The sequence below is a fragment of the Argentina silus genome (assembly GCF_951799395.1).
Source record: "Argentina silus genome assembly, chromosome: 19".
Classification (NCBI taxonomy): Eukaryota; Metazoa; Chordata; class Actinopteri; order Argentiniformes; family Argentinidae; genus Argentina; species Argentina silus.
In genome coordinates this window covers 9,826,347-9,848,810 of record NC_139673.1, presented here as the reverse complement: position 1 = coordinate 9,848,810, position 22,464 = coordinate 9,826,347, and the positions used below count along the sequence as shown (strand labels likewise).

The 22,464-nt window shown below is 45.4% G+C and overlaps 1 protein-coding gene across 1 annotated transcript in view; it reads right to left on the bottom strand.

Moving 5' to 3' along the window:
- The window catches only part of prtga (protogenin homolog a (Gallus gallus)), a gene marked incomplete at both ends in the record, with an annotated part of 36,807 nt that overhangs the window by 2,375 nt on the left and 11,968 nt on the right, over positions 1 to 22,464 (bottom strand). Inside the window, 12 exons of the mRNA XM_083690869.1 lie at positions 692 to 862; positions 1,955 to 2,082; positions 2,467 to 2,653; positions 2,854 to 2,949; positions 11,884 to 12,072; positions 13,694 to 13,999; positions 15,137 to 15,301; positions 17,126 to 17,373; positions 17,969 to 18,128; positions 18,334 to 18,630; positions 18,935 to 19,068; positions 19,259 to 19,403. Coding sequence (XP_083546995.1) covers positions 692 to 862; positions 1,955 to 2,082; positions 2,467 to 2,653; positions 2,854 to 2,949; positions 11,884 to 12,072; positions 13,694 to 13,999; positions 15,137 to 15,301; positions 17,126 to 17,373; positions 17,969 to 18,128; positions 18,334 to 18,630; positions 18,935 to 19,068; positions 19,259 to 19,403 — 2,226 coding nt within the window. The remainder of the gene's footprint in view (positions 1 to 691; positions 863 to 1,954; positions 2,083 to 2,466; positions 2,654 to 2,853; positions 2,950 to 11,883; positions 12,073 to 13,693; positions 14,000 to 15,136; positions 15,302 to 17,125; positions 17,374 to 17,968; positions 18,129 to 18,333; positions 18,631 to 18,934; positions 19,069 to 19,258; positions 19,404 to 22,464) is intronic.

The following is a 22,464-nucleotide window of genomic DNA, read 5'->3' as shown; positions in this document are numbered from 1 at the left end:
AACCAGTACCACCCAGCCCCTGGCTATAACACCAGCGAGGCCCCCAGTAGAGGCCCCCAGTAGTAACTGTCGGGGGGAAAAGCGTGATTTACAGTGGTGGTGGTGGTGGGGGGGCTGGGCCAGGGCAGAGGGCCTTTGTGAACAGCCTCACTTTTGACCTCCTCACCGGTGGCTTAGGAGGAAAGATCAGATGCTTTGCATTTCCTGGAGTCATCTGCTCTCAATTACACCTATGCTTCCCAGAATGGGGAGGCCTGTGATGGGGTATATACTGTATACGTGGGTTGCGAAAAGAATACAGGGCCCACAGAAAACACAACAAATGTGACTGGTGTGTCTCTCAGTTTCAGTGACTATAACCTATCCCTAAGATCCTTTAATATCTGTACTTAAAGAGGGGAATGGGAATATTGAGCCTAAAGAAACAAAGACAGCTCATAGTCTTTATTTTAACTTAAATTCTGAGTCAAAGATCCCTAGTGTAAAATCCATCCTTCGACTGCTAAGATGGGAGGTGGTTATCTAGCACCAACCAGGGATCACAATGAATGAATGACAAATACAGAAATGGATCGTCGGATGAAATGGGTTATTGATTTCCAATGGCCTGTGTGGTTAGGAGCAGGGGCAGGTGTTGTGGGTGTGGGGTGTGGCCCAGTTCTTTCTCTTTCACGCTTTCACTCTCTCTCACCTTCTCTCTGCAGGACCTGCCACTCTCCGGCTACCCAGGCCTTCCTGGAGGCGTAGAGGATGGTGTAACGTGTCACCGTCATGTTGGGCTCATCCGGAAGTTTCCACGACACCAGAGCTGTGTCGTCCTCAATGAGAGTCACTTTCACCCCTGACGGTGGCAGAGTGGGAGCTGAGGAGGAAGAAGTTAGAGTGTTTAAAAAAAAATAAAAAAAAGTCTGCCATCTAAACCAGTGTCTAGCCCCTAGACCAAAGCAACATTTCAATCAGAGCAGATTCTTTTGATGTCGCAGGATTAACACATCTTGCAAGCAGTTGCCTTTGATCTGTTTCCTTAGAGATGTATCAAATATGTGAGCTAGCAATGCGGTGAGAGAGTGAGCACATAGTCTCTGTGTGCAGCTCAATGTCCTTGCTCCTGTGTGGCTTTTTCTGATCCTGTCAAGAGCAGAAACCCATTAGAACCAAAATGAGAGCTCATTGTCAAGGCTCTGTCAAATGGCTGCCCTCTCGTTAAGACTTGTTTGCAGAGCCTCATAAATAAGTGACTGAGTGTGTCCTGGAAAAATAAGCAGCCTCACAAAAAGAGGCACAGAAATTCAGCAAGTACTGTACCCTAAACCATTCTTACAATATCGCATAGAATCCAAATAAAGTCATTGATTGAGTAAAACACATTGTTTTATCAATGCTAGGAGATACACTCACCGAACACTTTATTAGGAACACTATACTAATACTGGGTAGGGCCTCCCCTTGCTCTCAAAACAGCCTCAATTCTTCGTGGCTTTGATAGGTGATCTATTGGATTCAGATCCGGTGACTAGGGAGGCCACTGAAGAACACTGAACTCATTGTCATGTTCATGAAGCCAGTTTGAGACGACTTTTGCTTTGTGACATGGTGCATTATCATGCTGGAAGTAACCATTAGAAGATGGGTAAATTGTGGCCATGAAGGGATGCACATGGTCAGCAACAACACTCAAATAGGCTGTGGCATTCAAGTGATGATTGATTGGTATTAACGGGCCCAAAGTGTGCCAAGAAAACATTCCCCGCACCATTACACCACCTCCACCATGAGAAGGTGTACAGGTGTTCCTAATAAAGTGTTCTGTGAGTGTATGTTAACTGTCTGATTTGGGCACCATTCAAAACTACAAGGAGGCAAAGATAAAATGCAAGCCGTGTCCTCATTTGCAGCACCAGCAATACCAAGCATGTCAAACAGATTGAGAAGGACCATATATCAGACGGCTCACCTTCAGCCAGAGTGCTCTGGTACACTACGGGACTCCAGGGGCTGGCCAGCTGGTCCAGATGGAGGCGGACAGCAAACTCATACCTGGTGTTGGGCTCTAAGTCCTGGACCAGGAGGCGCTGCTCAGCCCTGCATAGGAGGAGAACAATAAGAAAGGCTTATTTAGGACAGATATGACAACCCAAATGTACAACAAGGTAATACACAGCCATCTGCAATTTGTTTTTAACCAGTGGAGACTGGTAGAGGTAGAAATCGTAAAACGGGTTCATTGTAAAGCACGGAACTGATACCATTCCTCATTCTATTCCATGCATTACAATGAGCCCGTCCTCTGATTTCTGCCTCCACCAGCCTTCCCTGGTCTTAACCTCACACTGACATGAACTACACCAAGAGTGACTTGTACAGTTGTACTAAGTGCAGCTTGAATCTGCTACAACCTCTGTCTGACTCAACACCCTCTGCTCAGGTAAACAGTGTACTGTGTGAGTAGGGCGGTGGGACACGTACGTCAGCAGGTAGAGCACCAGAGAGGCGTTCTGCAGGCCCACAGGGTTGCAGCGGACGGTGTAGTTAACGGTCTGGCCGGACGTGAAAGCTGGCCGGCCCCAGTGGAGGAACACGGCAGACGAGCTGTTGGCCTTGGCATACAGATGGTGAGGGGGTGGCGGAGGGGGTACCAGACGATCACGAACCGCTGAGACACACCGAGAAAAACAACATTTCAAGTTTCGATCGGAAAAAATGAGTCAAAGGATAGAGAGCGGTGAAAGAACAGAAAATCTAAATGTATGTTATCATACAAATGTTGCATCTATCATTATATATATTGGGTGGTTCCATTCAATGCATTGTACCAAATGTCACAACAAACAGCTCATTAAAAGTGGGACTTACAGACACATCCGGGAGTGCTGACAGTCTGGTCTGCCTGGTAACCATCTCCCATGAAATTGTAAGCCAGGAGCTTGACATGGTACTTCTTTCTGGGGTCTATATACAGAGAGAAAAACAAAAAACAAAACATTTTAGATATATTTCACTGTAAGCCTATTTTACTTAATATCATACCATATCACACTGTATCACATCATATCAAACACATCCTCATTCGTTCAAGTTGACCAATGTGACGCGCAGTGAAAGTAAATGTTTCTGTCCACTCGGGGGCATCATAGTGAACCAGATGCTGTGTGACTGGGCTGTGATAGAGGGTTGTGAGGGGACCAGAGGGGGCTGGACTGTGGGGTCAGTGGGGGTTGACGTGTGGTAGTGTGGGGGAGAGAGCTGGGGCCCTTGGACAGATGCTGAGTTCTGGGAGCCTAGTCTCTTGGTCAGTTCCTGCCCTGCTCAGGGCACCAGGGCACACAATAGAGGACCTCCCCTATCCATCACACTGTCACTGGGCCTTTTCATGGAGAATAAGGGGGCCTTCTCCCCCTACCCCCACCCTGGTCTGATGACCAGTGGCTAGTGGTCACTCCTATTCAGCTGCAGGACAGGGGGGAGGGGGGGGGGGGTTAAATCAGAGGACAATGGTCTCCTGGACAGAGCGGTCAGTCACACTGCCAGTCAATGGCCGAAGAGACCCCGGGTAGAACAAAGACCAAATGTCCTCTTTATACCTAAAGGGTTCTGATAAGGGTTCAGAATCAGGCCAAAAGATGCATCATTCAATCACACTCTATATATATATGCTTTGTCCCATTTGTTTCCTGTACTTTGACTCATTGCCTCCATGCTTGAAAGAGGAAGACGGTGCCAGAAAACAGCTACAATGTGATTATTATTTCTTTTTTTATACATGACAACACAATCTCAGTAAAACTCTCTGAGCTACAGTATGCATTGAGTGAAAAGGCTGCAGTGTAAAATATCATTAAAATGTCATAACACAGGCAATTACAGGAAGCTCATGCTACAACCTTGAGGACCTTCCCGAAATAGCAGAGAATCTATCAAACTAATGAGTTACTGCCTCGCAGGAATTCCAACGGCTTTTCAATAAAGTATGTCACCCATCATTACCCACAATATGCAGTGCAATCTGAGCAGATGATCTTCTATTTGTGACAGTGTTAATTCAATGAAACACTTAGATGACACCATGGGCCATATTGATTTGCATTACAGTGGCCCAGTGTAGAGACAGTGCTGAAATACAGTACACTCTAGAGGAAACTGAGCTGCTTCATGGTCTAAAATAAGACAGAACACTGAACAGTGAACATCCCACAGCACCATCTACCTCACTGTCAAACAAGAGTTGCAAAGGTACAGTACTGTATGCTCTAAAACATGTTTGTATATAGTACAAGTATGTATGTATAATTTGTGCCATATGTGAGGAAGTTGCTTTACAAAATGACATGCATGGGATAATACTAACTTTACTGTGGCCTCCAGGGTGTGTAATACTGAGTAAAATTGAACTCCTGGATGCAGTATCAAACATGGCCACTAGGTTGTGCACAAAGACACAGATGTTGAGAGGACCGCAAGAGTGGATCACTGAGGTGAAAACTCCTTAATTCCATTCATAAAAGTAGTCACTCACGGCCTCTGTGTTCATTGCTCATTGGATTTTTTTCTTCATTCAAACTGCTGGAGGGAGATATGTTATAAGAATCACGGTGTGAAATATCTGCAGAAATGGAAAGCAGACTTTCAACCGACATGCTGTTCTACTGACTTCAAAAGAGTTGAAAGTAGTAGAGTTGAAAGTAGTATAAATAAATGAAATGCTGGTGAGATATCCAACCACTTTGTTGAACAACCATGTCATCATGTTTGGTATTAGTTAAGCTTACTCAGAGAGCTAAAACAGAACCATATTCTATCTGAGGGGCTGGTGTGTGTGTGTGTGTGTGTGTGTGTGTGTGTGTGTTGGGGGGGGGGGGGGAGTTAGAGCCAGGGCAGGCAGGGGGAGGGGCCAGGGGGGTGGAGCCCTGAGGAGTTTCAATGGAGCCAGGCAAAGGCCAGCAGGTCAGGCTTAGATAAAACTCCGAAAGAATCTGAGGTCATGGGTGAGGAATACGAGTTGAGCCTCTTTTTTTCCAACCAGGAACCTTCCACCATTTCTCTGTGCCCCAAACCGTAATGGGGAAAGATAAAGAAATGACTTGAAGAGAGAAGAAAAACAACTTGTGCTTAAAGGTTTCTTGGAAGCATTGCATGTATCCTATCAAGATTATATATGACTCATAGTTGATAGATTAAATAAAAGATTCATGAAAATATGCTTGCACAATAAAAAATAATATATATATTAGAAACCTCTGTGAGTCAAGTCATTCTACACAGGACACAGCTGTAAATTTAACAATGAAATGCTTACTTTGCCAACTTCCTCTCAACAGCGCAAATACCAGGACGTATGAATAAACATACAATAATAACACAATAGACAATAAGTGTAATCAGCATAAGTGTAAACAAGGCAATAAGTGTAAGATAAAGTGAGCAATACAATCCAGTAATAAATAGCAGCAGTTTGTTGTAAGTCGCTTTGGATAAAGGCATCTGCTAAATGCCATAAATGTAAATGTAAATGATGGTAGTGACTGTGCAGAGAGTGAAGAGCATTTTGAAAAGTTAAGTTGATGAGTTCTTGTTTGTTGTAAACAACAACAACAACAACAGAGCTGTGTCTTTACATAGAATGGGTTTCTAGATCTTTCTGTTTCCTTCTCTAGTAAAGAGACAATGAGCACACTAACACAGCTCTCTCCTGTTCCGCATCTCATGTCCACTCTAGTGTCCACAGTCAGGCCGGCTCTGGACAGTCCCAGGGGCTTTTGTCCTGCCCCAGTGTCCGTCTCTAAAGAGGAGTGGTCAGGGTCCCACAGTCCGGACCCCTGCCCAGCCCCACAGCACAATGGGCCTGCCGTAATTATGCAGGAGAGGGGCTGGGAGTCGGGGGGGACCGGTGACACCTGGGCCACGACCTTTGACATGGAATCTGGGCAAGCTAAATCCTGCCAAAGGAGGGGTTATGGACACCACTCTGAGGAGGAGGGGTCAAGCTGGGGAACTAAGCGGAAAAGGGGGGGGGAAACACCAAGAGACAAAAATAAAAAGCCACTTAATAGGTGATGGCAAACAATGCCAATAACAGGGAATAGTGAGGAAAGAACTCTCAGGGGGAGGAGTTAGAGCCATGGCTGGCAGGGGGAGGGGCCAGGGGGGTGGAGCCCTGAGGAGTTTCAATGGAGCCAGGCAAAGGCCAGCAGGTCAGGCCTTGATAAAACTCCGAAAGAATCTGAGGTCATGGGTGAGGAATACGAGTTGAGCCTCTTTTTTTCCAAGAAGGATCCTTCCACCCTTTCTCTGTGCCCCAAGCCGTAACGGGGAAAGATAAAGAAATGATTGAAGAGAGAAGAAAAACAACTTGTGCTTAAAGGTTTCTTGGAAGCATTGCCTTGTATCCTATCAAGATTATAGATGACTCATAGTTGATAGATTAAATAAATGATTATTGAAAATATGCTTGCATAATAAAAAATAATATTTATATTAGAAGCCTCTGTGCTCACCATAGATATTTCAAAGACGACTGAAGTCACTGCAAGTCAAGTCAAGTCATTCTACACAGGACACAGCTGTAAATTTAACAATGAAATGCTTACTTTGCCAGCTTCCTCTCAACAGTGCAAATACCAGGACGTATGAATAAACATACAATAATAACACAATAGACAATAAGTGTAATCAGCATAAGTGTAAATAAGGCAATAAGTGTAATCAGCATAAGTGTAAACAAGGCAATAAGTGTAAGATAAAGTGAGCAATACAATCCAGTAATAAATAGCAGCAGTGATGGTAGTGAGTGTGCAGAGAATTTTGAAAAGTTAAGTTGATGAGTTCTTGTTTGTTGTAAACAACAACAACAACAACAACAACAAGAGCTGTGTGTTTACATAGAATGGGTTTCTAGATCTTTCTGTTTCCTTCTCTAGTAGGAGTAGCTGTCCCGCATCTCATGTCCACTCTAGTGTCCATAGTCAGGCCGGCTCTGGACAGTCCCAGGGGCTTTTGTCCTGCCCCAGTGTCCGTCTCTAAAGAGGAGTGGTCAGGGTCCCACAGTCCGGACCCCTGCCCAGCCCCACAGCACAATGGGCCTGCCGTAATTATGCAGGAGAGGGGCTGGGAGTCGGGGGGGGGGGGGGGGGGGGGGCGGTGACACCTGGGCCACGACCTTTGACATGGAATCTGGGCAAGCTAAATCCTGCCAAAGGAGGGGTTATGGACACCACTCTGAGGAGGAGGGGTCAAGCTGGGGAACTAAGCGGAAAGGGGGGGGGAAACACCAAGAGACAAAAATAAAAAGCCACTTAATAGCTGATGACAAACAATGCCAATAACAGGAAATAGTGAGGAAAGAACTCCTCAATGGGCAATTTCATACCCTATAGGCCTCATAAAAGCTTAGCTTCTGTGACAGCAATCAGATAGTGGCAATACCGCTTATGGACACAAAATACATTTGAACATTCTGTTTTCTACAAGCAGCATAAGAGGTTTATATTCGGAAAACTAATTTTCTAGTTTGTCTTAATCTGTGAGGAATACACAAACTTTGGGCAACACTATCAGGGATTTCCATGTTACGAGATAAGAGGTGTCCACACAAACCTCCCCCTCTGTACTAAGTCGCCCATGCGTGTACTAACAGTCGCTCACAATAAGCGCTGCACAAAGGGAGATGTGTATTAGCCCTGGCTCATTCAACAATCCCAAAACCCCCACAAAGATAAGAGATGGTTCAGTTGCCACATAATGATGGGCAATAATCACCCTGAATGTGGACTCAAGGCCAAATGTTTCTTAGTTATGACAGAGTTCAACCGGTGCCCTCAACCTAGTTATGCTACACTCACTTTGACACCGAAACAAAAACAGACAAGGGTACAAATAAACAAACTGTATTTCTTCACAATGTTACAATCTGCCTTAACTGTCATGCCTCAAGACCAAACAAAGTGAAACTGGTTTATTTTCCCAACTTTCCCGTCGGGTAAATCTTGCAAGGCTTTGCCTCCCCCATAAATTATTGTGCCAGTTTGTATTTGAGAGGAAATTCTTGAGCTGTTTGTGGTCACCTGATTTTTACAGCCAATGTGCAGACCCTGCAGGCCCCTAAGGCTTTGTTCTGCCCTGAGAATGCCCCCCCAGGCCACAGCAAGCAGGGCCTGAGCCAGGGCCATAAATGTCAACTCCCACACTGACCCACACAGCAGCATATATCACAGGGAGAGTGTATATCTCCCTGTGTGACACACACACACACACACACACACACACACACACACACACACACACACACACACACACACACACACACACACACACACACACACACACACACACACACACACACACACACACACACGTTCTTCTGTTAACTTTCAAGTCACTGTTCACTCCCAAATGATGGCTCGAGCTCGACATTTGTTTAAATCCAGCTAGGCAGTTTATTGATGTAGCTGGTGCACCAATACACATTTATCTTTAACTGACACCAAGTATGCATTAACTGATGTTTTAACAATGTTTTAAGAAAAGACCACTGGACGGGGACCGTGGTGGCCGCAAGCCATGAGATAAATCTACAGTACTGTACATGCAGTTCTGGTGCCAACAGGTATGGGAGGTATTTTAACCCTGACTACGCCATGGGAAGAGTAAACATGAATGGGAGGACCACAGTATTTCAACACCATGTCATTTATATACACTGAGCTACAGCCTCTCACATTCCTTACTCAGGGAGAGCTGTCAATCATGTAGACAGGCATAAGAGATAATTTAATAGCCAGTCCAGAACATGTCTGTTTCAATAGATTTATTACATAAGTATGGTACAGAATGTCCAACCATTTGTGATGTTTTCTTTTTTTCCTATTTGAGAGAAGAGTTGAAAAATCAATATTGACTGAAATAGAGTATAAAATGACTGCTAGTGTGCACCACAACAAGCAGCATGATTGATATTTCTCATAATCCATGGCAAACCCAAGCGGAGGCCTTCTAGGCTTGTGCAAAACCTTTGTGACTTCAAGCCTCTCAGTCACTCTCAGCAAAAAATCTAAAGGGTCCTTCACGGATTCCAGTGAACTGAAGTTAAAGCTTGAAGTTGAAGTTAAATCCTCAGTTAATTGCATTGCTTACATAGACATTGGAGCACAATTTCTCACCCTGGATAAAATCCTATTAACATTTTGAATGACGCTACATTATGTCCCACACTCGGGTCTAACCAGGGTAAACACTATCAGCGTATGAGAAGACCTAGAACAGTTTGGAATGGGTAAAGACACATAGCCAGTTGTAACTCGACTAAGTAAAGTCAGCAAGAAAACAATGCCATTTGGAGCCCAGTGTGTACACTCCAGTTTCTGCTTTCCATGTGACTGTTCTCTCCCACTGGAAGCAGATTTAAGGTACAAGCCACATGCTAACCTCTGCTCATCAAAATGGTTTATTAAGGGGACATAAAGTCATGCTTTGTCACTCAAACCGCAGTGAAGAAATCAATAAGGAAATGCCCTTTACACTGCTGTTTTATTCCCGGGGAGGTCAAATCAAGCCTGGGAGTACTCAATTATGGACATTAAAGCTGAGCCAAATTGATGAGAACACCCAGTTTTAATTAAATGGTATTAGGAGGCTTAACACAAAGCAATTACTGTAGAGAGGCCTTCACCTTTTATGGAGCTATAAATATACCGACGATTTACGGAGATGCGGTTCAGCTCACAAGGAAAGAAAAATAACTTCATGTAACGTCTCATCATTTTTTATCACCTGCGTCACACCAAAGCATATCAAAGGTGAAGAGCATTTGAGTAATTGCAGTATCGGTATCGCCATATGAGGCTGTCTCTTAACTCAAAATCGTAAAAAGTTGGTGTTATGGGCTGACTTTATTCTCCTTAAACCATATCTGACTGATTTAAGACGTGACCAAATAAACTGCAGTGTTTCCTCTAGAGCAGGAAGTGTTTCCACGGAGGACTCAACGCTTAAAGGGATAATGATGCATGCTACTCTATCTCAGAATGTCAAACAAACCAACTTTAGGACACCACAGATATAGATTTAGAATTCCTAGAGCCGACATTTACATTCAAATCAACGTGAAATTATATTCCTATGGCCACAGATTATGTCTTTATAGAAAATAGTAAGCTGACTGAAACCTTCAATGAATAGCTCAGTTACCACCAGTGAGGGGCTGAATTTGATTGACTCTTGGCCAATAAACTCTCTTTGTGGCCCTCAAAGCCTAACACAATGAGAGCCTTTGATGTCAATGCTCCTCCAACAGCTCTGCTCACAGCAGTCATAAAACACATCATAAATCTCCTCCACAATAACAGCTTCCCTCTTCTCAGAAGACAGCTCTGCAATACACCTTTGCCAGCTCTTCTATCAAACAAGCACAATTGAGGCCATTAAGCCATTTCAATCAGAAACTAATGAAAAACCAGAGCCACGGTATGTGTGCCGGGCTGATATCTATCCTACATCGTACAACACTGCTGTCTCTCCACCATGTTCATTATGTCAGGAAAAACATGTGGTTCAGGAGGAAAAAGGAAAGTAAAAAAAAAAAAAAAAAAAAAAGTAAGCCTCACTTCAATTCATTCACATCAAATCTTGTATTTTATATCTTCAAACTACAATAAGATACTATAGTTTATATAAAGCACTCTCCATTCCAAAGATTCAATTTTTTCAATGAGTATCTCTTTCACACTTTCATGCACTAATTTCATACACAATTAAGGGGGATGTCAGAATTGGGGAACTTCCCACAGTTCCTCAAAGACCTGTGTCATATTTACTGCCCCCTTCACAGTTTGACCACTTCATAACAAAACAAATCACAAAGCATGAAAACAAAAAGGAAAAAGGGACACATACTGTATTTGAAACCTCTGAGTCCCCCCCCCCCTCCTTTCCCTTCCCCTTTCTTCTAATCCTGGCCTAGTGCCAAAGCTTCCTGATTTAAAAGTCAGCTGCTGACCACCTGGCTGATATCCTCTGGCCACAGATGGTCAGTTGTCCAGTGCAGTGGTGTGGGACTCCCTTCCACACTCTGGCAAAATGAATCTGACCCGAAGGCCAGAGAGCCAGCATATGCCCAACAACCCCTGCCCCACACACACACACACACACACCCTCCCTCTCCCTCTCTCTCTGTCTCTCTCTCCCTCTCTCTCTCTCTCTCTCTGTCTCTCTCTCCCTCTCCCTCTCTCCCTCTCTCTGTCTCTCCCTCTCTCTGTCTCTCTCTCCCTCTCCCTCTCTCTCTCTCTCTGTCTCTCTCTCTCTCTGTCTCTCTCTCCCTCTCCCTCTCTGTCAGCTCTAGCTAGCAGCCCTTTCTAAAGCTGTTGGGGTGGACACACATTGAAACTCAGGCAGAGGTTGTGAGGTCATATAGAGGAGTCGGGGGTTGGCTTCTCTCTGGACCCCCAAGACATGAGCCCCCACATCCCAGATGAAAAGACTTGGCCAATTAATCACTCATGAGCCTTGCCGTCAATAGGTGTTCCTGCTGCTTGTTTTCTTATGTGTCCTTCCCAGACCAATGGCCTTTTTCTGATAGTGAGGACATTTTTGACGTTTGTTTATTTTAAAAGCTTACTGGGACTGGACTTTACTCATGTCTTGCAGAGATTAAAAAAAAAAAAAAGAAAAACTGATGTATGCCTATTAAGACCTCACTTAGTGGCAGATAACAATACCCAGGCTTGCATTTTCATCAATAAACCAAAACCCATCTAAAATCTGTGTTGTAGTTTTTGTTGTGTCTGCATGAACTGAGGACATGTCATTATTTTCGCCATGCCATTAAAACCCAATATCAATACAATTATCAGTAAAAAAAGAAACCCTAATGAGATCATTTAAGGGTTAACTCACCCAGGCCTCCGATGGTGTGCCTGTTGTCCTGGGCACGCAGCTGGATGGGGTCTCTCTCAGACTGACTCTCCTCATGGTAGAAGAGGCGGTAGCCCTGGACACTGGCAGAGTTTCCTGGTGCCAGCTGCCAGCTCACAACGATAGTGGTGCAGTTCAGGGGCTCCAGATGCAACTCAGGGGCCAGGGGCACTGTGGAGGGACAAGGGTGAGAGAGAGAGAGATCCCTGTTAGAGTCACACAGAAGACATACAGTAGCAATCTGAAAGTTGGGTACTTCAACATACTGTAGAGATGAGGCCTGAGATCAGTGGTGTTATGACATGAATATTTCCTTTTATTCAGATCTTTGGAATATTTCAAACCTTATCCTGTCTAGGGCGAATATAACACCCACACCCAGATACCCACCCCACCCCACCCCCCCTACCCCCCTTATTCTATCAGGCCTTCAGGCCAGTCATTTAGTCCCTCTTTTTTGCCCTTTTTGCCCTTCGTAGTAGTTGTCAGGCAACACCATTGTGTTCAAAAAAGGTCAGTTTCCCCTTATTATTCAGGTTTCATTCAAAAGCCTTGCTCCCATTAAGAGGGGAATGTAAGATGATCTTTAAATTGATTTACTAGTGATTAACTTCATTTGCTTATTCAATTTATAAATCCTAAATGATTTACGGTAAATCACAACATATGTTGTTAGCACACTGTTAGAATTTTCTAGAAACAATTCACTGAACAAATGGGAGCAAATAAGGGAGCTAGAAAGTCTGGTAAGAATGCAGAGAAGCAGGCTGGGAGCGAGTTGACTCTGCTGCTGGTCTTGTCCCTTGGAAATAGGAATGCTGTCCACACCCAGCTGTTCACTGGGTTTCTCTGATGGAGATAACAGGCCCCCCAGCCTGTAGCCCCCCACCAGAGGCCCATCCATGCCCCTGCACGACGGCCTGACACACAGTGTAACACCAGCCAGGCTTAGGGTCTGGGACCTGGGTACAGACACAGGCAAGGTTGGCCCGGGTCTGATCCAGGTCCTCAGTTTGACTAACCGAGTACCTGTTCAGCCTACTGGCTTTAGAATATGCTAGAAAAGATCCTGCTTCTCCCAAAAAAGGAGAGAGAGAGAGAGAGGGAGAGAGAGAGGGAAAGATAGGGTGGTAGTCCCCTCCCCCACCCTAAGGGTTCTGATGCTGTTTTAAACAGCCCTATTCTTCCTCCCACCCGGAGGCCTGGGTCCCTCTCTTTATGACCCATGACTGAAGCCATTCCGATGTTACTGACAGTGCGGGGCAAAGGTCACAGAGTAACAAACGCAATGCCTTAACAAGATTATTAGAGCAAGCTCTTCTCATGGGTCTCCCTCGCTCTCCAGAGAGAACAGGGAAGAAGAACGGTTTAGAGATAATCCAGACTCTTGGTTCCACATGGAGGCCTATGTGTGTAGAGTGGTGTGTGCTCTAAAGGGAGGATGATTCCAAGTAAGGCTTTACATTGATGTCATGTGGCAGGCTAATGTTGTTGATAACACAAAGTCGACATTCCAGTTAAATCACTTGCTGATGTGCCTCTCATGTCACATGTGCTACTGTAATTCCCCGAAACCTGACTCTTTGAATAGACACAGCTTATGAAGCTATAAATAAAACGCCATAAGATCAGCAGGGAAGTGCGTCGGATCCACCTCCTCGTCATGTGAGGCCTCCTCATCATGCGTATGCCCTTAGCGTCGGCCCATGAGAGAGGCCCATGAGAGAGGCCCATGACCCGCTGCACATAACTCATAACTCAGCCACACCGCTGAGCCCTACAGGCTACCCACCTTTAGCGCTGGAGGCCTTGGGTGTTCTGTGGGAGGTCCAGGCGGACTGCTCCCCCCAGCCCACGCCGGTGGCCGCAGCGATGCGGAGGAGGTAGATGGTGTCTGGCTGCAGGCCCTCCAGGAGGTGCTGGTTCTTCTCTCCGGGCAGCTCCAGCTGGGTGATGTCCTGGTTGGCGCTGGTGCGGAAGCACAGGCGGTAGGCCGACACCTGGCCGCGGCTCAGCTTGGCCGGGAGAGGCTGCCAGGACACCTGGATGTCTGTGGGGCTGCGGCTGGTGAGGCTGAGCTCGGGGGCGCGGAGGGGCACTGTGTGGACGGAGAGACAGAGACTGAGGTCATGTACATGTACGGTCATGTTGAAGCACCAGCTTGGTGCTGTCGCCCACATGTAGAAATACAGGGTTACTGTCTCCAATGTATTGTTGTGTCTGTTTATATGTATGATTGATGATTGATAGTGTGTAGTCCTCAGGAAGAGTAAAGTAACCCAAAAAAATAAAGCTAAAGGAACCCAAAGAAACAACCCAACTCAGTGCAGTCATACAGGGAAGTCAATTTAAAAAAAGAACACACAAAACAAATAGCATTTGATTTGCTTTTTCGACTAGAAATGCACTCATACGGTATGACCCAAGACAAAGCAAACACTATTTTTCATGGTGAGTGTTTGAATAAACTTCACAGAATAAAAGAAAAATGTCTTTATCCTCGATCAAGAGGGTTGTCACTGGTTATGGTTGCACAGTGCAGAAACGATCATGTGGTGATTTAAATGCCCCTCGGGGGGCAGTTAAATGATAGTGAAAAGGGCATTACTGATCTCTAAATAAGACTAACCAGCCCAGAGGCCCACCATCTAATCCTCCTTTATGAGACTCATTTTCAATCCTTTTGGCACACCTCTTACAGCTGACCCCGTGCTTACCCTGTGAGGGGAACTGGCTACATAATATTATCTAATAACTTTAGCCACATTGGAATGAACATAGCAGCCTTTGACCCACAGGCCAAGACCATGGGCACATGTGGCTGGACTGGAATTCAAAATCACAGCAGGGCTGTGGGGTGCGCGCACACACACACACACACACACACACACACACACACAATCCTGTGATACATAAAATTGTCAGCCCGGGGGTCAGCTCTTGAAGATTCATTTCACGGTATACAGTGCAGCCTATTCATTAGGGCTTATTCATTATAGTTCAAACTTAGTGGAAACGTATTCCCTGCGCCCACTAGCAGGGGTGCTTCAGGAACAACATGAATACAGCTTCTCCTTTCCTATCCGTCTCCAACACTGTGTTATTACTTTTTTTTTTTAAGTTTTTATTCATCATGGGGTGACATTTATTGCTACACATTCCCTGTGGTTTCCTGGGTACCAGCCTCTGAAGGGCCATCAGTGTGTACGCCGGGTGCTAGCGAAAGCCGTCTCACCGTCCTCCAGGGTGTGCTGGAACACATTGTCCGACATGCGGCTCGCTCCCATGGGCATGTACGCCACGATGTAGAAGGTGTAGTTCCGCGCCGGCTCCAGGTCATCAATAATGTAACGGGTGGTGTCGTTGCCAATGACAACCTGATATTCCTCGTTGTTCAAGCCTGGTTTTGGGGAAACAGGGTGAGACGGGTTAAGAGGGTCACAACACAGCGTGTTAAGATTTGGTGTTATCTGATTTCATGAACACCCATTTGGCACCCATGGGCTTTAGTAAGGCTTATGTACATGTAAATGCTGTAAAACCGGGTGGTCACACGAACCGTGCCAAGCCTACTTTCGAGGAATTTGTACAATGAGGAAACAACGTGGCATGTGATATCTCAGTGAATAGAAGGTATTTGGACTGTTTTTCCACGCTCTCCTGGTGGCACCTCAAATTCATGCCAGCAGCACATGACCAATTCTCCCACAGCTCTCTCTGTAGAGTTCAGAGGTGGTCTGGTCCTTCAGAGTATACTCTTTAGGGTGTTAAAGGAGACTTAAATTGAACAAGGACCTACTTACATGTAAAATGATAAATATCCGACATTTCAATTCAGTGTGCAGAGCAATTACAACATGACTAATTTGTCTGAGCCCCTGATTCTTGAGTTGCATCTGTTTGTAGATTTGGGTTTACGGACCATTCAGAACTCAATATACAAAAAGTGTCAACTCAATCAAGCAGGTCCCTCCCCATGTAATAGACAATTTTATCAACACTGCTCAAGTGTTCCACGATTACATTTTCCCACACATCGCTGGCTGTGCCTGATAGCTCTTTAATTAGCACAGATTAGGATGGTCACACAAAAGACTCACTTGTAGCCTAGGCGTAATGAATCGTCAAGTCTGATTTCTGACCTGGTAAACAAGATTCTTTAGGGTAAACAGAAAAGGCCTTGTCCGGACCCTGAATGGCTCCAGTAAACCTCCCAGAAAAGGGTAACAAAGCCTGCCTCCCAGTCCAACTCACACTCTCCTACTGCCTTCACAAAATCTGCACTGTTGGATTACACTCCAACACGCCCGCTAATTAGTTCCTCCTTTCATTACGGCCTCCATTTACTTCCCTGCCTCTCTGTCGGTGACCTCAGGTGCAGAGTGCGCTGTCGCTGCCACTTCTGTCAATCTCAACAGACAGGCATTCTCTGGCACCGGACAGAAAGTGTCACTAAATCTAAATCAAGTGCATAAACTCCTTGACTGACGCCAGTTATTCAAGGAGAAAAAAGTTTTTCAAACTAGTTTTTTTCCCCTTTACTTCCTTATTCCTTACATCGTCCAGCAGGTGTTTCTTTTGCTGCTTGGATTCGTACATTGCGCCTCCACAATGGAATTCAATAGCTTGCGATGAACAACAGTGCCTGAATAAACTGGCCAAAATGTGCGCAGAGACGTTATATTGTTCAAATGTGACTCTTGTTTCCTCTTCATTAACAATACAGGTTCCCAGGAAAGCTTAAGTTCCAGAAGCCATTTCTGGGATTTAGTACTACACTGCAGCCCTTGTATTTCCATGAGCGGTTTCCATCTATCCTGCATCTCATTGAGGAGTGGAGGGGCTCCTGCACCTTTAAAACTCCTCCATAGGGTTAGAGCCTATGGAAGGCCATTCCTGTTTGTACAGAGAAAGCTGTTGTTCTTACTTTGGTTGGGTAATCATTCTTTTCCCTTGACCTCTGCCCAGCAACCAACTATCAACAACAGATGGTCAATCTCCCACATTCTGTTTTCGGGGCAAGGAGGAAGTGGAAGCATTCAGGACTCTAAACAGTTTTAACTGTTAACTCCTGGGGCTATAAATGCCATTAATATGGAATTCCCTAATACATACATACAGCATTAACTACTTCCTGCCAGCACAAAAATGATTTAAAAGAAAAGAGAAAAAAAAAGAAAAGAGCAAAGAAATCACTTTCACTGCGTCTGCCACAACGTCTCACCTTCAGCCTTCATGTAGTGGACAGAGTAAGCGATGACTTTGTCAGAGTTGTAGAGCGGCCTCTCCCAGGCCAGCAGGATGGCCGAACTGGACACGGTGTCAGCGCGGACGTCCCTGGGCGCGCTGGGCCGGTCCTCTGACATCACCACGATGAGACGGGCCATGGACAGCACAGAGCCCAGCCCGTTCTCCGCCTGGCACTGGTAGATGGCATCATCCTCTGGGATGATCTGGTTAATGACCAGTTTGCTGTGGGACACACATGCACGCACACACATGCACGCAGGCACGCACACACACACGCACGCACACGCACACACACACGCACACACACACACACACACACACGCGCACACACACACACGCGCACACACACACGCACACACACAGATGGCGGTTTACTCTCCCGTTCCTCCTCAGGCTCTCCTACTGATACTAAACCATGTGGTTTACCTCTCCTTTATCATTCTCTTTCAAGTGGGCCCGTTAACCAGCCCAGACAGTTGTATGAGAAGAGGAAGCAAATTAGAGGGAAACGAACTAAAACGCCATTAGCACAGCTTTAAATTATTCAGCTTCCTCTCTACTGCAGGGACAGGCTTATGAATTTTTCATTGGGACCGAGTTTCCAGTCAACAAATAATGACTGTTAAACAAGTGTCTATGGGGTAAAGGAATTAGGGTTTCTGTTTCAATTATTCTCTTCACATAGAGCAGTGCACACACTCTGACTGTGAGGCAGGGATTTACAAATCAGCGGGACCGTCCTCCAAACAAACAGTTGAGAGGGAGACCAGCTGGGGCTGGGGAGTTGGCAACAGTACGACCGGTGTCGGAAACTGACCTGTTGTACATCTTGATGCGTCCGTTGGAGTGAACCTTCTCCCCGTTCTTCAGCCAGGTAATGTGGGGCAGGGGAACCCCCTTGGCGTGGCACACAAAACGGGCAGTGCCCGCACGCGGACGGGTCAGGCTCTCCGGCCACTCCACAAAGGAAGGAGGAGCTGGAGAAGAGAAACAGAATATGACGTAACAGACCCGCCGCGATTATTATTTAATTGTTTTAAAGGTGAATCGTTTGTGTTTAAGATCTGTCTGTTTTAGTTACTATTTCTAAAATATATATATATATATATTAAAAAAAAGTTTTACTCTGGTTATAATGACACAAACTTTTAGAAATGTAAAACGAATAGCATGTGTCTTTACCCAGCACGGTGATGTTAGCGGTGGCGATGGTGAAGTTGCGTGTGCGCGGTGTGGTGGCTCTGCACACGTACACCCCTCCATGCTGGGGTTTGATGTCAGAGATGATGAGGTTCCCGTTGCCCAGCACCTTGGTGTTGAACACGTCGATGGACTTGCTGTCCGCTCGGCTCCAGGAGATGAGGGGACGGGGGTTCCCTGTGGCCATGCACTCCAGGATGGCGTTCTGGTGCAGGGACACGGTGCTGTTCTGGGGCCCGGCGATGATACGAGGCCTCTGGGGGAGCAGGGGCCACGGAGCTGGGGAGAGACAAAGGCTGTCACTAGGTTTCACACTTAACCATACACACACATGACTTATTCGCTCAAATAGTATTGGCTTCAATCAAACATGACTTCAACGAACGTAACGTTGTAACATGTGATGATTGATGCACTACTAGGCATGGGCCTCTATTTGATTGGACATCTCGCAGCACAAACATGACTTACAGTAGAATGTTTTTCTTTTTAATGTTGAACTGTGAATGCTAAAGAGACCTACTTATAGAGTATGCATGAACGCATTAACAGAGAGCTACTGTATATTTCTACTATCACTTACCTGGGGTGACAGTGAGGGTTGCTTCTGTACTCCGACGACGGTTGGCGATGTTGGTCGCCATGCAACGGTAGTTTCCAGCATCCTCCTGCTCCACCCCGTGGATCTGCAGAACTCCGCTGGGCAACACTGTGATTCTGGAGGAAACAAAAACCACAATCAGCACACCTCCGCAACGACTGACCTTACAAGGTCACCAATAAAACATTTACTACAGCTAAGTCAAGTTACCATTCCAGTAAGGCAGAATTCATATTTAATACAACACCACTCCCTAACTCACTATTGGATGTCATGGAGTGAAAATGAAAGGATCTGAGTCCATACCTTTCAGTAGCCAGGGGTAATGTGACCCGATTGAACTCCCAGGTGATGATGGGAGGAGGGATGGCAGTGATTTTGCAGGTGAACCGGGCGACTGATCCTTCTGTCACCACTATGGACGTTGGCTGGATCATAAAGGGGGAGATACCTGGAGGACAGAACGAGGAATGGTTAGATACTACAACTCTGAGTTTCTCTCATGTACAGTGATTCAAAGATATGATCATTCATAAGCAATGCACACTAGAAAGCAAGACACTGTGAAATTTTCACCCATTTGGATCTATAAGACCTATCGTCATAATAATTGATGTTAGATGGCCCGATATCCCCTCTTGTTCAGCAGCTCATCTCACTGATGCTAAGGTTAAATGTATTTCTATCAGTCAAACTAATCCTCTGAGTCTTAGGGGCACTATTTGGTTAAAACTGAAATCAATTACATAAGGGTAAATAAGGGGAAATCAATTGAGCAGCCAGATATATCTTATCAATATACACTAGTGCCCCTTCAGAACAACTTGACATAATCTCACTAAAACCAATACTCAGCAAAGGTCATCACATTTCAATATCTGTCTGATCCTGTAACTGGGGTAGCATGAGGAATTATTTTAACTTTCATAGAAAATGTAGATGAAGAATCATACCTAAAGGATCGATACTCTCCGTTGCTATCCCCGCAATTCATAAAAGTGATAAAACTCCATGCCAAGGTAAGGAGTTGCCATACTAGACAACAAAGTCTTATCCTGTTAGAATCAACCTAAATACTGTACAACAGCGCTGAGATTGACCATTTTCCAAGAATCATTAGAAGTGTTGACAGCAAGAACTCCTTCTCTTCCAAGACAAATTCTCTCTCTGACCTTGAGTTCATGTGCTGATGCATTACCGTCTAATCGAGACAGAGGCACAGGAAGCCCTTTGCCCTGAGATGTGGTCAAGTCACTATTGGAATCAGGTGTTGGTGTTCTTCTCTTAAAGCCTTGACCTAACTTCTACTTTAGCTGGTCTGAAAATACACAAACTGTACTTTTCTCTGATATTAGGTGTCTGTGTTTTTTCTCTTTACAGAACCTTGACCTAGCTTCCACTTTAACTGGTCTGAAAATATAAGCTCTTCTTATCTCTGAAATGAGTTGTTATGTATGCATTAGACATCTGATATTAGCCCATGCTCCAGTGCTGTAGAGAGGCCCTGACCTGAACCAACCTGGCCACTTGCCAGAGTTACCTGTCACTGTCAGCTCATCCAGGCTGGAGCACATTAAACCCTGAGTGTAGATCAGAGATCAGAGAAAAGCTCTGTTAATCTTATTAATAAGCTCCTCACCACCACTTCTATTCTGCGCACATGGCTCAAAGGGTCAGCCAGACTCCTGTGGTATAAATGCGACATTTCTAGATATGTGAAATAGCCCTAAATATAATTTTGGCTATATTCAATATTTCACATTTCGTATTCCTCAAACAACAACAATACCACCTACTTTTGGTGTAAAGTAAACCCAGTCGTATTTGATAAATGCACATTCTCATTGAGCCAACAGCTGTGGGTGAGACCATGTGGAGGATCAAGGAAGGGGGGGGGGGGGCTCATCCATTGTGTTTGAGGTCATTGATTCACCTCTCTCTCATGGAGCAGGGGTGGGAGTGTCTGTCAGTGAAAGGTGATACTGTACTGTAAGTGAGGCTTTTGACAGGGGAGATGAATGGCCAGTGGGAACCAAAAGGGACATTGTCTGCTCTATGCTAACAGAATGTGGCCAATCCTCAGAGAGGCTAGAGTGCTTTTGGTAATAATGCTCTCTCCTAACAGCTACTAATTCCTAATTACCTAAATCCCCCCCTTTCTCTCAATCTCTCCCCTTCCCTACCTCCCTTCATATCTCCTTCACCCATGCAAGCAAACTCTCAGCAAGGGATGCCAACAATTTCTGCCCTACCGATTTCATTACTTCATCCAGCTCAGATGAAGCGGTGCCACTGGTGACAGATCTACCTCAAAGTGTTGGCCTGCAGAGAGCATGCAGAGAGGGTGATGATTGGTGGAGAGGTACAGACACATCCCACCAGGATTGGGTTTCCCTGAAACTGATTGGTTGTCAGCCACCAGCTGAAGTCCAGGGAAACTAAACTCCATCAGAAACAGCTAGTGCTAATGTTTACCGCTCAACCTTATACTTGATTTATAATAATGTTACAAGTAGTATCTAGGACACATTGGTCATCATCCCTTTAAAAAGGCCCCTTTAACAGTATGTTGTTCCCTTTTCAGGCACTCGGCAGTTAAACCACAGAAAGCCATTCAGGTCATCCACTGCTACCCCATCCCCCGTCTCAGCTAAAGAAGCCTCATGTCAATAAAATTGTTGAAAGAAATCAATGACCCTGCTGCTCTTGATACAGACCTCAATAGAAATCCCATTTTGGGAAGGACTGAGATAAGTAAAATCTTTACCAAAAAGCCCTGGGGCTAGATAACATCAACTCAATTTTCATAAACACATCAAATCGGACATGGCCCAACTGGGGCTCAGGGTAACCTAGAGACAGGATAGGCAACACTAGTCATGAGTGAAAAAACATCTAAACACAGACATCAAAACAACCAACCCAAATAAGACCCACTAAGAAAGATGCAACGGACACATGATTCCCAGATATTGATATATCTCTTGAGATTCTATATTTCTTGAGATGCAAAACAGCTGCATGTTTTCAGAATGCAATGCGCACCACTTAAGAAATGGGTAAACAAACAGACTGCAATGCTCTTTGACCCCCATCGCACACATCCGATGCTGTTTGTGCCGGAGGGGCAAGGAGCCATCAGCACTCAAAGACGAAGGAGCAGGCAGTCTGGAGGGAAGGGAGGGGAGGTCAGGGAGAGAGGAGGGAGCATCAGAGTACCTCTCCTTCTCTCCCCCCCTGGGCTCCCTCTGCTTATCTCTCTGGCCCAGTGCAACAATGAGATCCACTCCCCGGTATTTGCCTTCCGAGGCTGCAACCACCAGCCTTATCACGGGAACAACCACTCTACATTCTTCACACAAAAAGACAGAGTGCACGTCAAACACAACTCAGCCAGTGGGTTGTCAAGGGACACAGAGAGAGAGGGAGAGAGAAAAAAAGGAGTGAACAGATGAAGAAAACATGAGAAGAGCCGTCCAGAGATTACAAGGAGCTCAGATTTAAAGCAAAGC